Source organism: Peromyscus maniculatus, chromosome 14, assembly GCF_049852395.1.
Source record: "Peromyscus maniculatus bairdii isolate BWxNUB_F1_BW_parent chromosome 14, HU_Pman_BW_mat_3.1, whole genome shotgun sequence".
Classification (NCBI taxonomy): Eukaryota; Metazoa; Chordata; class Mammalia; order Rodentia; family Cricetidae; genus Peromyscus; species Peromyscus maniculatus.
The window spans coordinates 29,680,187-29,695,467 of record NC_134865.1 but is presented as its reverse complement, the minus strand read 5'-3'; the positions used below and the strand labels follow the sequence as shown (position 1 = coordinate 29,695,467).

Genomic DNA, 15,281 nt, shown 5'->3' with positions numbered 1-15,281 from the left:
ACTTCTTAATTTTCCAAACAAGATAGAGATAAAAAGAGATATATGTATGCACTTAAACATCAGAGAAGAGCTTTCAGACTTACTTGAATTTTTACAGCGAAAAACACAGTCATTGTTCTGCTGCCCTTTGTTGTTTTCAGAATCCAGTTCATTCTCAACAATGGCTTAGTGAAATCTTGAGGTGAATGCCCAGTGAGAAAATATTTATGAACAACATTTCTGACCACGGAGTCCTCTGGACAGTCCACGTGCACAACCCCTCCTACCTCATTTACTAGACTGTCCTTCAAAGTTCATTTGCATCTAGTGTTCTGATGGGGTCAGGATAGGTGAGGCACATCTCCTACCAGGAGGGCCAGGTTCATGAACACAGTCACCCTCTGTAAAACGGATGGCCTGAACCCTTGATGCAGACAGAAGCAGACATAGAACTCTTTTCCAGGTCTGCAGGATATGATCAGTGCCTCTTTTTGAAACTGGACAACCTGGAAGCAGAAATTCTTCCCTTGGCCTTGCTGTTATCCAAGAGAATCATTTATCACTGGCATTAAGGAGGAGGCGGAGTCCGCCTTTGTGCTTTCAAGCCTGTGTGTCAGTTATTCGGTGTTTATTGGTTTTTTTATAAGTATTATGATTACCATCAATTTTTTTAGTATACCAATTTCCAGCTACAAAAAGTCATTTTCTAAGATGCGTTATCACTGTGGCGTACAAACCAAATACTGTCTCTGATAGTAATTTCATGCTGTGATCTCTGAAGGAGGACAGTAAAATATTTAAATCACTGCTTTCCCACAGAAATGTAGAGCGAGCCCATATTAAGTTCAAGTAACAAGTAGCCACTGTTTAAAAAGAAACAAGAAGTGGTTAAATTAATTTTAGCAGCATATGTTATTTAACTCAGTGCATCCCAAAATATTACCTTGATAGGTAATCCATATAAAGTATTTCTAATGAGTTATTCACACTGTTTTCCAGTTTCAGTCTTTGGAAGCTGCTGAGTATTGGGCATTCACAGCCCATCTGTCTATAGCCAAGTCACATTTCAACTGCTCAGTTGCCACATGGCAGCAGTTACTGTATTGGACAGCTTGCCCCTAAATGTCTTAACAGACCCCATGCACACCAGGCCCAGGACATTCTGAGTATGAGGAAGGCCTGAGTTCCACCAGACATCTTGGAACACTGTTGGCTGTTGTGTCTGGAAGGTCATGAAAGACTGACCTACTCCCCATACCCCTTAAGCTCTCATTCTTACTCCAAGTTAATTTTCGGGGAAGATCTTTCTTTCTCTCCTTTATGTTCCCTCTACACCATCTCCCCAGCCTATGCCCTGTCCCTGAAGATGTTCTCCCATGGAGTAATTGGTTAAACTTACTTTTTGTTAGGGAACCTATCATTAATACTTTCTGGAGCTTTTTGTAAATCTTTAAGGTTTCTAACCCTAAAAAGAATAAGGTGAGTGTCCAGGTTGATAGGAGGAGCCAAGAACTGAGATCTGGAGACTAATCTGATACTGAACTCAATTTTTTAAAATTTATTTTGCAAATACCTTGATGATTTATAGGTCTGGGATAAGAATATAATAAATGTTTCCCTCGTGTTTTTTTTAGAAAAGGAATTTCATTCCTTAAAATATAGGTATTATGCTTTACTACTTACTGGTAAAGAAGCACAGGTAACAGAAGGAATTAATCCAGCAGTAATCCTCATTTTGGAGAAAGTAGATTATAGCTAGTATGATATGATTTAATCTTTCTTAAAAATATATCCTACTTGGTCAAGATCCGTCTTGCCTCTAAGCCCAGCTACTTGAAGCCTGAGGAAGGAAGATCACAAATTCAGGGCCTGCCTAAGCTTATCACAATATTTTCTAAATTTAAAGTTCACTAAGCTCCGCAGTGGTTGTGCGTCACACAGGAACCATCACTTATCTTAGATCTGACCCCCTGGTCACGTGGAGAGATGGTATACTTTCAATAAGAGGATGCCAGTGACTAGAGAGAGATGTGGGACTTCCTTCCAGCCTCAGATCAGACTAGACATGAAGATGGTTCACAGAACTAACAGTATTTCAAGACTAGTCTGACCAATGCAGGATGGCATGTAATGAATATCTTTCCTGCGAGTCTTTTATGACAATGGCTGAATTCTCTATTGAGTTATTGATAATGCCTTACACACATATCATAATCTCTACACATTAGTTTCATCTATAAAATGGAATGGAGAGTACCTTCCTGTAAATGCAAGAGATCTAACTAGACATTCAAATGCTTTGTGAAGAACCCAACTCATAGCAGGCATTCAGTAAAGTGAACTGTTGCTGCTCAGATTGCTGAGAATACTACTGCAGTGGATTACCCCCTGTCTAAAACTGTCAAGACCAGTAGTGCTGGAGACTTCAGAGGTGTTCTGGAATTTTGAAATTTTCCCATAGGATGGAGAGTGGTGGCACATGCCTTTAAACCAGTGCTTGGGAGGAGGCAGAAGCAGGCAGATCTCTGGGAGTTTGAGGCCAGCCTAGTCTACGTAGTGAGTGACAGGCCAGCTAGAGCCTACATAGTGAGACCCTGTCTCAAACAAAAGGGAAAGAAACAAAAGAAAGTTCTCTATGAGATTTATAGATTTAGCATCCCTACAATGGGAATCTGGAATGTGCCAGGCATTGGTGGGCCGTGCCCCTAATCCTGTCCAGTCACTGCCATCAGTTATCTGTGTGCATGGAAAATCCTGTCACTGCATATTTTGTGCATACTACTGAGGGGTGGTTTTTCTCTAACCCCGCAAACTTCAAATGCACAGAGGAAGAGCTGGAGTGGCCATGCTGTGACTCTGTACAATGGGTACATGACTGGGTCCTCGTGCATTTTGTGTCTATGTTCAGAGCAATCACAGGGCAGCATCAAGGATCCAGAGGTGTATCCTATGACAGAGACTATCCTTGCTCATTCAGGTCACATCATCCATCATCCCATTGACTGCATCCACCGAAGGGCTTTCACTTTGTTCCCACCGATATGACCTTATCTTCCTCTTGCCTACAATATTTTGAGAAATTTCTAGGTGTATGCAGGCTTCCTAGCCAGTAGGCCTGCTAATGAGGAGAGTGTCATGCACATCAAATTTGCAGAGTAATGAACCTGGGACATGTGCAGTGTTAATAAACATTGTCGCAAAAATAGCTCCTCACACTGGCACTGTGACTCCACTTCAAACTTTATAGTTTGTCTCATAATTACCCAAGACGCTTTCCTAACACCAGTTGGGCTTATCAGTTTTCTCCAGAGTCCTCAAATACATTGATTTTAATTAGCACTCCTCTCAGCCTTCTCCTTCTGCATATTTTGGCAAAATGTAGCACCTTGTGGTATTGGAACATAGCAAGCTATAAAATTCCTGGGGAGAGGCATATGTAGGATGCCACCAGAAGAAACGCTCTTCTCATCATGTGTTCTCTTTGCAAAGGAATCTTGTTTAATCTAAAGGATCTGCACAAGATGAGGGCAGAGTATCACAGGAATGGTAACAGTTGAGGAGCAGAATAATAAGGCCTGTGTATAAGGTTTCCTCCATTTTTAGCAGTAATTTTTTGTTCACTGAAAGTGTCCAACATTTATAACACACACACACACACACACACACACACACACACACACACACACACACACACACACACACACCACATCCATCTACTACTGCTTTCCTCTTACTCCCTCTAGTGTCCCTACCCTGTTCCCTCCCAGCTTCATGTTCTGTTTTACTTTGCGTTTTTTAATTAATAACCTCATGAGTCCAGTTCGTGCTGCTCATATACACATGGGTGTGGGGTCACCCACCGGGCCAGGAGCACCCTACCAGGAGCCACAGCCCCGAAGGGAAGTGACACTCCCTCCCTCAGCAGCCATCAACTGCTGACAGCTCCTCCAGTGTAGCAGGGAGAAGCCTCCACCCATGCTGGAATTTTGACTGGTTTGGTCTGCCGAAGTATGAATGTACTCCATTCCAGTTCTTCTATAAGTCAGAGAAACAGCATTATAACACAGGCGTCATAGGGACCGGCAAGATGGCTCAGAGGGAAAAGTGCGTATGTGAAGGTCAATGACCTGAACTTCCTCCTTAGAATCCATTAAAGGTAGAAGGGCAGAACTCATCCAAAAGACTGTCCTCTGAACTCCACGTGTTCAGCATGGCATGCCCCCACCCTAGTAATAATAATAATAAAGTTTTAAAGCATCCTGTTGAACACTTTCTTCTCTTCACCTTTACCTTTATTTCATTACACAGTTTTTATTGTCCTGTTTAGACTTCAGTTCACAGCATAGCAGTGGTAGAGAGGGGACCAGAGCCTTGATCTCCTTATTCTGATTGTCTTAGGACCCTAAAGGCATTAGACATACTTGGACTCAGCATTTCTTTAGTCGTAAAGGGACAGAAGAATCCATGTATCATGAATTCAGACGGTTTTGGGAACTGACTTGAGGATGTAGCATCTTTCATTACTTTGCTCCTTTGTTGAAATAGACCACTCTGCTTTGTTCTCGTGAGGGCCCTCTTACTGGCCTGTTTGAGTTCTCACTCCCTCTGTCCCCAGTGAGTACTGTCTACCTCTCTTTTTCATCATTCTGTTAATCCACAACACTAGTCATCGGTAAATATGCTTCACATTTTCCTTATTATTAAAGATCTGACTCGCTGGGGCTAGGGAGATGACTCTGTAAGCCAAATTCTTGCTGCAGAAGCCTAAGGAATTCAGATCCCCAGCACCCACATAAAAGCCAGGCTTGGTGACAGGCATGTATATTCCCAGCACTGGGGGTGTGGAGACAGGAGGACATGCTGGGCAGTCATGGCAGCTAAGGCACCAGCTCTGGGTTCAGTGGGACACCTGATCTCAAAAATAAGATGGAGCGTAACCAATGCCTGGCTGCCAAGCCTGCACACACAGGTGCACATGTGAATTCACCACATACAACATGCACATGTAAACCTAACCCACTAAATAGGGAACTTCTACTGTGTTCGCTGTGGCATGTCCTGGGTCTAGAATAGTGTATCTATATATAGGAAGTGCTCACAATGCTTTGTGAATAGTGGAAAGAGAATTGTGAGATACTGGTGGCACATCCCTGGCCTTCCATCCTCTGAGCCTACCCCACAGACACGGAGCAAACCTTTCAAGCCCCCCTCACCCCTCTTGCCTTGCTGAAGTTGGGGTGTCTGTGACCTTCCAGTCAAGGAGAGCAGAAAGTACTCAGGCATTTTTTTTTCAGGATAGTAAATCCTTCTGTGGCTTGGAAAAGCTGGTCAGTCTCTGGGAAATTCTCAAGGTCAAAACCCCTATCTGTCAGCCTGTAGTTCATGGTCTCTGAGAAGTGTTGCTTACTCCACAAAGCAAGGAAACTATTAACTAACGTCTCTGAGGCACCTTGGTTTGAAAGTTGGTATCAGGACAATTGTTGTCGACATGACCTTCCCCTGAACAGACACGTGCACGGCATAGTCTAGCATCCTAGCTCTCTCCTGACTCAGACAAAAATCAGTTTCTGTGTTGTTGACTCTGTGATGAAATTTCCAAAATAAATACCATTAAAGGAGTGTCTGTGCATGTAGAGTAACGGTTATATAGCTGACCCTCTGTATCCACAGCTAACAATTCCCCAGGATCAAAGACATTCGGTATAGAGAACCCTTTCCTTTGCTCTTTATCATTCTCTAAACAGTGCAGTACAGTAACTATGTACATGCCATTGGGTGGAAAAGGGGCAGACATGATTTCAAATGTGTTAGGGGATGTGTGTCAGTTCTACACAAATAATTACACTAGTTTGTATAAGGAACTTGAACATTGGTGGATTTGGGTATCTGTGAGGGTCCCTGGAACCGACCTGTAGTGCATACTAAGGCACATCTTCACTGTGATGAGATCAGTTATAAAAGAGCTAGCAAACTTGTGAACTTTTTGATCCACTGACTAGAAATTGAAAAGCATGGAAGCAGTTAAAACAAAAAACTTTGAAAGAATATTTTTGGGAGTGGGGGGGGCAGTGGCAAGGTCTCACTATGTAGCCTTGGCTGGCCCAGAACTTGCTATATAGACCAGGCTAGTCTTAAACTCACAGAGATCCACCTGCATCTGCATCTCAAGTGCTCCGATTAAAGGTGTGCACCAACCACCACACCTGGCTAATGTGTTGAAATACGTTGCTTTTCTCCAGTATTTGTAAATTCATTGTTTTCTGAAGTTGAGTTTTATAAGCTGTGTGAACATTCTAAAATTCATGAGACCTGTCTACCAACTGTTATACTAATGGATGTTTTGTGTACTCTGTTAAAGGACAGTTAAGGTTTAATGCTTCTTAGACCTTACATGGTTTATCTACTTATGCCTGTCTGTGTCCAAGCCAGCAAGGGGACTAGCATAAGAATCATCTTTGTGGAGAAAAGTGACTAGACATCTTGCCTGCCCCCGGTACTGGAGAGCTAGAGCAGCTTTTTTTTTTCCCCCCCAAGACAGGGTTTCTCTGTTTAGCTGTGGTGCCTGTCCTGGAACTCACTCTGTAGACCAGGCTGGCCTTGAACTCACAGAGATCGGCCTGGCTATGCCTCCAGAGTGCTGGGACTAAAGGCATGTGCCACCACTGCCTGGTGAGAAGTTTTTTTTTTATTAAAAAATAATATTACATTTTATTCATCAAATGTTTGAAAGTTCCGTTAAGTAGACTGAGACACCAGCCCTACCCATCCTAGTCTCCAGTAACATTGTTTTGCCAGCTGACTCACTCTCAGTCCTTCCTTCTAAGTTTGCTAGCTGGCTTCAGTTTTTGTTCTTGGAGCAATAAGAAAGGGTAATTATTAACAGACACCCCCATTGTGTGAATCGCTAATGGTAAAAATGCAGATGATTTTTGTATATCTTGAGAGAGTTTGAATCTAGGCTCTCTCTCATTTGTTTTACAGTTTGACGATATGAATTACTAAGTTGGGTTTATTTGTGTGGCTGAGCTATTCTACATCTGTTCACAAAGCAATAATCTGAATTCCTTCAACAGTGAGATAATTTTGTCCGTGAATTTTGGAAAAGATTTATGTAATTGTGCTCTTTGCAGGCCCTGCCCTTTCATTCCATGTAGGTATCTCTTCTCTCTAAAGAGCTGTGTGACTATAAAATAATAATACAGGCTTCTGGGAACTGCCTCTGCTGGGCTGTCGGTCTGCAGTCACACCTCATAAATGAAATGAAGGAAATATTGGGAGAGGGTGAGAAGACAACTCCCTTTGACTCGGCCACCCCCTTCGTCTCCCAAACGCACATTTGCTACACTGCAGCACTGGATCCATGGAGGCTGGCTCAGGTCCTCCTCCAGCACCGGATCCATGGAGGCTGGCTAGGGTCCTCCTCCAGCACCAGATCCATGGAGGCTGGCTAGGGTCCTCCTCCAGCACTGGATCCATGGAGGCTGGCTTGGGTCTTCCTCCAGCACCAGATCCATGGAGGCTGGCTAGGGTCCTCCTCCAGCACCGGATCCATGGAGGCTGGCTAGGGTCCTCCTCCAGCACTGGATCCATGGAGGCTGGCTAGGGTCCTCCTCCAGCACTGGATCCATGGAGGCTGGCTAGGGTCCTCCTCCAGCACCGGATCCATGGAGGCTGGCTAGGGTCCTCCTCCAGCACTGGATCCATGGAGGCTGGCTCAGGTCCTCCTCCAGCATTGGCAATTGTGAGGGCAGAGACCAGGTTATAAAAATGTGAATGCACTGAGACTTTTAGATCCGAAATAGAACCATAGCCATGTATTTTTTATAAATCAAGTTTCTCTTGGTAGAGTTTTACGTGTCCTAATGTAAAACTGTGACATGTTTTTACTTTTACTCTTTAACAGGTGAAATGAGGAATGATTTATATATCACCGTAGAAAGGGGAGAGTTTGAGAAAGGAGGGAAGAGTGTGGCCAGAAACGTGGAAGTTACAATGTTCATTGTAGATAGTAATGGGCAGCCCTTAAAGGTACGTTCATTCTAGGTGGTCTTTGGTATGACAATTAACACTTGATTTGGCGTCATCTCTAATTGTGATCATTTAGTTCCTGAGTTACAGTGTTTTTCTCTAACCTTGTATAGTTTTTCTTTCCTTTTTTAAAGTTCAATAAAACCCTTCACATAAAAGAATTTAGAAAACCAAAGTGTGTTTACATTTTGCTATGTATATCAATGATTTTATTATAGCAGTCACTCCTTAAATACAGTATTTTAATACAATACAATTTAATTCTTTCTTTCTTTCTTTCTTTCTTTTTTTTTTTTTTTTTTTTTTTTTGCTCTGGCAATTGAAAAAAACCTACCATGTTTAGTTCTATAATTTTTTTTAGTCAAAGTGGAGTTTGGTACTATTTGTTTGTTGTGGAAGTAATGACAGACCCACTCTTGGAAGAAGTGTTTTCTGTGAATGCAGCGTGGTGGAGAAGTATGTTTTCCTGTTCTTCTAAAGCAGTGTTTCTCCACCTTTTTAATGCTGTGACCCCTTAATGCAGTTCCTCATATTGTAGTGACTCCAACCATAAAATTACATCTGTTGCTACTTTGTCATTTTGCTGCTGTTATGAATCGTCATGTAAATCTCTGTGTTTTCCGATCATCTTAGGCGACCCCTATGAAAGGGTCGTGACTCATTCATAGGTTGAGAACCACTGTTCTAAAGGCTGCACGGGGCAATTGTGATCACCCAGTGGATCATAGAAGAGACTCTTAACTTCACTGGGCTCGGAACTTGGTTTCCTAGAGCTGAATTCTCACATCATCAGGGCCCACCCTTGGCACCATAGGCCTTGGACAACAGGTTCAGAATTGAACAGGTCACCTCACTAGGTAGAGCAAATGCAGAAACAACACACAAAGATAGGAAGGTAAAGTCCAGTGGAATGCTTTTTGGAGAACAGGCAGTCAGCAGTGAATGCTCTGCCTCCTGCAGAAGAGTCTAAATGAAGCTGACTTTAACTTGCATGTCTCTTTATTAGGATTTCATCTCCTTTGGCTCTGGAGAGCCACCTGCTAGTGAGTACCACTCGTTTGTGCTTTATCATAACAACAGCCCCAGGTGGTCAGAGCTGCTGAAACTTCCTATTCCTGTGGACAAGTTCCGGGGCTCCCACATCCGCTTTGAGTTCCGACATTGTTCCAGTAAGTGTGTGAGTGGGCCCAGCAGCCTTGTGGGCTTCGGGCTGGGTCCTGTGCTTGCTGTGGGCAGATCTACAGAAAGGAGGAGGAGGAGGAGAGAAGAAGGCAAGCAGTGCGAGTCCTGGAAGTGAGGGGGCTATGACTCCTGGAGAAACCATGAAAACAGAAAAGAAGGAAACAACTTTAAAAGCACAGGAAGCCCAGGGAATCTCTGTAATTTGATTGTTCTCATTAAAAATCCAGTTTATCATGTACAACCTAGAAAATTTGAACAGAAGGGGGAGACACAGCATTAGAAAAACTACGCTTGTCTGGTGGGCTTGGGCAATCCTAACCTTCAGGAAGCTGACTGAGTTCCCAGAAGGCCCTTGGGATTTTCTGGGCATGTGAAGCAGCCACTAGGAAAGAGTTGGCGAGGCTCGGGTTTGTGTTGATTTGTGTGTGTCTGCATCACTGCGCAGTTCTGGATGATGCAGAAATGACAGTGAGAGGATGTCATCAGGGAGAGGGTTTGCAGATAAAATACAACCGTTATCTCATTTTACAGATGTAAACAGCTCAAGACAGAAATGTGCTGGCTTGTCCCTGTGGACATTATTGGTCACATCTTCAGTGCTAGTTCAGTTCTTTTGCTCTTTTCTAGCTTCTCAAGCCCATTTTGTGCCTCCCCCGGGGCTCTAGAGCAGGGGTCTTCTGACATGTCCTATGTCTCAGAAGGGTGTGCACTACCAGATTGGAAAGGTTCTAGCGAATCTTACTTTGGGAGCAGAATAACAAGCAAGAGACATGGGAGGATCACATCATTGGGATGCAGTGGGGTCTTCGTCAGGCCACAGGGAAGGAGGGCATCACCAGGGCATCCTGGATGACCTCATCCGAATGATTCTGCACTTCACCTGGGCTTCAGGCAGAGGGACTGGGCCTGGCATCAGAGCTGTGACGCGTTTTTCAGAATTGGCCCAGAAGTCTCTGTAAATTGGGCTTATGAGGGTATGTGAAAACGCAGGGAGACAAGGAGCGAGTTCTTAAGTTCTGAATTCCCAGGGGAGCCCCAGGAAAGGACTCCAGGGGGGACAGACTTGGGATGGTGCTCCTGGGCCACTCTGTCGGCCAGGCTGTCTCATACTGGACCTGTCGTTTGCCTTGAGTTCCAGACAGAGGGACGTGAAGGAGAAAGTGAGCAAGCATTCCGAGAGCACTGTGATTATCATCGTTTGCACAGCTTGGGAAGCAGAACAAAGGCTGTGTTCAGTCAGATATGTTCAGTTTCTGCCCTCTCAGCCTTGCACTTAAAACATGGCTCGGTTTTGTTATTGTTGTTGTTTTAAATCAGAAGAACTAGTTCCAGAAAAAAAGAAGAAGAAAATCCCCATAGTCCCACAGACTGCAAATGCCCAGTGGAATAATTTTATCACAGCAGCACCAGATATTCTTTTGAAGCACACATTTAATGATTTATTTATCCATAAAAGTGAATTATTTATTCATAAAATTGAACACCTACTGTGTGCCAACCCCTTTACCAGGTGCTAGAACTGCATCCCCGAACACAGCAAGGTTCCTCCTCTCACAGAGCTTTCACTCGGAGAGGAGGGCACACCGATGACTGATACATGCATGAGACTGTGGGATCCCCTTATCTGCAGCCTTGATTCCCATGATTTCACTTAGCTCTGGTCAAATTTTAAATAGAAAATTCCAGAATAAACCACTCCAGAGTGGTAAATTGCATACCTTTCTGAATAGCCTGGAGAAGTCTTGTGCTGTCCCATTCTGTCCAACCTGAGTTATGAATCATTTCTTTGTCCCGTGTATTTGTGCTGTGGACAGTAGCTGCCCGTTAGTTATTAAGCTGTCTCCGTTATCCCAGCAGCTGCTGAGATATCACAGTGCGTGTGTTCAGCTGACCTTTATTTTATTTACTGATGGTCCTTAAATGTAAGAATAGTGATGCTGGTGCTCATGTATGTCAATAAGTTACTTCTTTTATCTGAAAAAAAGGTAGAAATTCTTAACTTAGTAAGAAAAAAAATCACATGTGGAAGTTGATAACATCTGTCTCTGTTCAGTGGTTACCATAGGTCCATATGTATCGGGAAAACTATACATTTCATGTATTCATTTAATGAAGTGGGGGAGACAACAGGAACCATCTGTTTGGGGGTGGGTGGCTGAAATCAAACTTTACATCTTAGACTTTGACATCCACTAGGCATCCAATGTGTCAATGGGAAATGAATGAGGTCTGGGATGAAAACTTAAACTAGGAAATAAGAACATTATTTAGTGGTCTGTTATAAATATTTAATAAGCAGTACTTGGGCAAAGCTCTCTCTGATCTGCAACATTTAATAATTTCCATGGTATTGTTCCAGCTTTTAAGCACTAACATGACTTTATGGAATGTTAATTAGTACACATATGAAGGGTCGTCAATATGGCTACCTAGACAAGACCTGGAAAAGGACTACACCAATGAACATCACATGGGAGAGGGAAATCTCACAGGGCCCAACCCTAAAGAACTACAGGCAGCTAACAAATGCTGAGAGCAGGAGAGTCTTCCCAAGGGAACAGCCCCCGCCCCCAATGGGTTATCTAATACCAAGGATGTGGGAGGGGCGACAGGGGAAGGTAGGAAAAGAGGAAAATTATATAATTATATTTTAGTTTCAAAAAATAAAAGTTGGCAGCAGGCCATCAATCTGTGCATGTACAAGAAATGTGCAAGTACGTGAAGGAGCCTTAGGTGAACAGCACAGAATGAACAGAGCCAATCTGAAGAGGCTCCGTGCTGTATGACTGCAGGTAAGCAACAGTGTGGAAAAGCAAAAGTAGGGAGGTCAGGAAACGCCCCATGGTGTCACGGGTTTCCATGGGGTAGAGCTAGAAAAATGAGAAACTTGGTTAGGGAAATGGAGAAGGCTGCAGTACTTCAAGTGAATTCGTCTGGCTGGCATGGAATGAACTGGAAGTTCGGTTTAGCCAGGATAGAGTTACCATGGAAATAGGGAGGCAAAAGATTTAGAAGGCAGTCTGAATGGTGGACATAGAAATAGGAAATGGAGAGAGGAGGGAGAGGAGGGGAAGATGCATGAATGATTGGAGGAGGAAGAATTATTGGAGTAGACTGCTAAGAAGAGTGACCTGGAGATGTGGAGGAACGGTCCATGAACTGAAGGTGTTTTGTTAATAAAAGGATAGCATACCAGGCCAACTTCTGTTCAGCCCATTCAACTCGCGGATGCCGACTGAATAGCCTAGGGCAAGTGGCCATGGTCTTAGCTATCAATGTCTTATTTTATAACACAAGGCTAATTTGAGAAAACTCTTGTTTCATTTCTTATCTTTACTAATTTTACTTGCTACAGAATCTTTTTATTCTTTGTTTTTTAATTGAATATTACAAGCTACTTAAAAAAATAGTCAACAAGATTCAAGAATTCTTTCTGTACAAATCTCCTGGATCATGCACTGCTGTACTGTTGTTGGGGGAAACCTTGCCCTAGGTACTTCTGCTGTCCTTTTGAGTAGCTTTTAGAAACATCAGTCTTTTCCCCCCTCTCTCTCTAGCGCTGAAATTAATTAATGTGAAAGGAAGTCTTCTTTTGGAGCACACATTTAATGAGTTCACATACCCAGGGATGTCCTCCTGTTAAGGGATGCATACCCCCTTCATCGAGTGGTGGGGGCAGTAGTTAGGGAAGAGTGGATGGCTAAAGCTCTTGCATATGATGTTCGATTCTCTGGATATCTAACTCCTCAGCTCAGGTCTCACTGTGTCCCAAAGCTGGGCTGTTCTGCTGTATGATGATCCCCTGCCACACTCATAGCAGAAAGAAACCCATCAGCTATCACAGACTCCTGCCTGGAGCTTCACCTACTGCTCACATACGTACCAGGGAGAATGCAGTTGAACTAAAAGCTTTTTAGCACTTGCTCTGTTTTTGGAGAAAAGCAGCTTGATAGGACTGGAATGGCTTGAAAGATCTAGAGCAAGCAGCAGAATGTCCTTGATTTCCATTCCCTTTCCTGTAAGTAAAAGCTAGAATCCTCGGCATTAAGGTTGTCCTAATTGGGTGTCTGGAAAGTCCCTACATCATCTCCGGCTTGCAGAGCACTACAACCAACCCACAGTAAATGGCAGCTTACAATTTGTAGTTTCTTCCCAGGAGCCTTGGCAATAGCCAGGGAAGCAGCTTTAAGGAAGGAGGTCGCTGTCCTCACACATGGACCAGGAGAGACCTTCAAAGCTCTCCTTCAGAGGGCCATAGACAAAGCATTGCTCCTCACAGCCATTCTTTCCTTCATTACACATTATTTGCTGAGATCCTAATATGTGCCAGATACTGTTTGAAAGGAATAAACAGGGGACAATTCTACCCCAATGGATCTTAGTATTGAGGAGCTGGGGTAAGATGTGAGGTAAAAAGCAGTCCAGACATTTTTTTTAGAACATCATTTCAGATATCGAGTCCTGTGAACACAACTGGGCAGGGAACCTAACCTCAAGTTTAGGACTCATGAGTACAGGGTTCAGATAAGTGTCCTACTACAAAAGCTCTCCACTGTGTGGAGGGCCTGGCGTATGCAGGGGCCGGGACTATAGTCATTGATGCTCATGCTTTTTGTATGTCTTTTGTATAAACATGCTCTTCAATAAGCAAATCATTATTCTCCTTTTCAGCAAAGGAGAAAGGAGAGAAGAAGTTGTTTGGTTTCTCTTTTGTTCCCCTGATGCAAGAAGATGGGAGGACTCTTCCAGACGGCACACACGAGCTCATTGTGCATAAGGTACCAATACTCCCTATTGATGATAGGCTGTCAAAAGCAGGGCACAGTTATTGACTACGTGTCTTATAACCTTAGAAAAGGGGGAAGTGGACTAAAATGACTTATTTTCAACTCTCTTCAAAATAAAGTTGTAGGCCAGGCATGGTGGTATACGCCTTTAATTCCAGCACTCAGAAGGCAGATACAGGCAGATCTCTGGATTCAGGGTCAGCCTGGTCTACATAGTGAGACCTTGTATTTAAAAAAAAAAAATGTAAACAAGAACAGCATCCAGCATCTTTCTGAAAGTATTATTCTTAAATTCTCTCTTTTCTATGGTACATTACATATACACACATACACCTATACATATACATACACACACACATACATATATATACACACATATATATATTTGCATATATTCTTATATTGGAGATGAATTTATTCCTTACAGGTTAGGTACATGTCAGGCAAGTGTCAAATGAACTACTGAGCTCCTCAAACCTGAAACATATTTTTAAAATGACTTATTTTTTTCATCTTAATTTAGAAATAAATTTATTTGCATGGATTGGGGTGTTAATCTCAAAGTCCTTTCTATTGTTACGATGGGATTAAATAAACCTTAGAAATAGTTTTATAAGTAGTGGTGATACATACTATCTTAGAAGTCTTTTTCCTCAGAGGATAGTTTATTAAGTTAAACCTTACTTTTAAAAAATTTATCTATTCCTTGTTATGATAATTTTGCTTTTATTTTAAGTCTTGATTCCCAACAAAAAAAAAAAAAAAAAAAAAAAACATTGGAACATTGAATGCAAGTGTAGGCATTTACGTGAAAATTCAGAAAGCAGGAACTGCCCGGAAATTCTCTGAGTATACTCATAAAGTGAAATACAGGATAAAATGTGTTTAAGCATGCATGCAATTTCCTCCAAAATATTCCTCCTGCTGGGGAGGGTCTACCATGACCTGACCCCAGGATTCCTTTCTGCCTACTTGGGAAAACAGAAGCCACCGGACAGGAACTTTGCTCACTTCCTGTGCCCTCCCCCAGCCACCTGAACCCTTGTGGGCACTCTTGTCCTTCTTCCTGCTTCCAGTCTCAGGGGAGGAGGAAAGATGCCTTCTCTCCACAGCCAGTTCTGCCTCCATCCCCCAGGACTTTATTCTCATGTCCTCTCTTCCCCTGCATCTGTAACTGCTTCCTGTGTAGTGCCACTTATTCAGGATGTAAACGTAGGGCAGCACTCTGCTTCTTTCTGTAATAGGCACACGTTTCCTCTTGCCTTCCCAGCTCATGGAATGGGTCTTCACTCGCTGTCCCCACTC

At 43.1% G+C, this 15,281-nt stretch overlaps 1 protein-coding gene across 6 annotated transcripts in view; it reads left to right on the top strand.

The window, feature by feature from the left end:
• Window positions 1-15,281, top strand: part of Dock4 (dedicator of cytokinesis 4) — a 420,596-nt gene that overhangs the window by 256,673 nt on the left and 148,642 nt on the right. For all 6 annotated transcript variants that reach the window (XM_076550740.1, XM_076550742.1, XM_042260678.2 and 3 more), the window contains exons 14-16: window positions 7,883-8,007; window positions 9,014-9,176; window positions 13,861-13,967. In XM_076550740.1, the coding sequence (XP_076406855.1) occupies window positions 7,883-8,007; window positions 9,014-9,176; window positions 13,861-13,967 (395 nt within the window). The remainder of the gene's footprint in view (window positions 1-7,882; window positions 8,008-9,013; window positions 9,177-13,860; window positions 13,968-15,281) is intronic.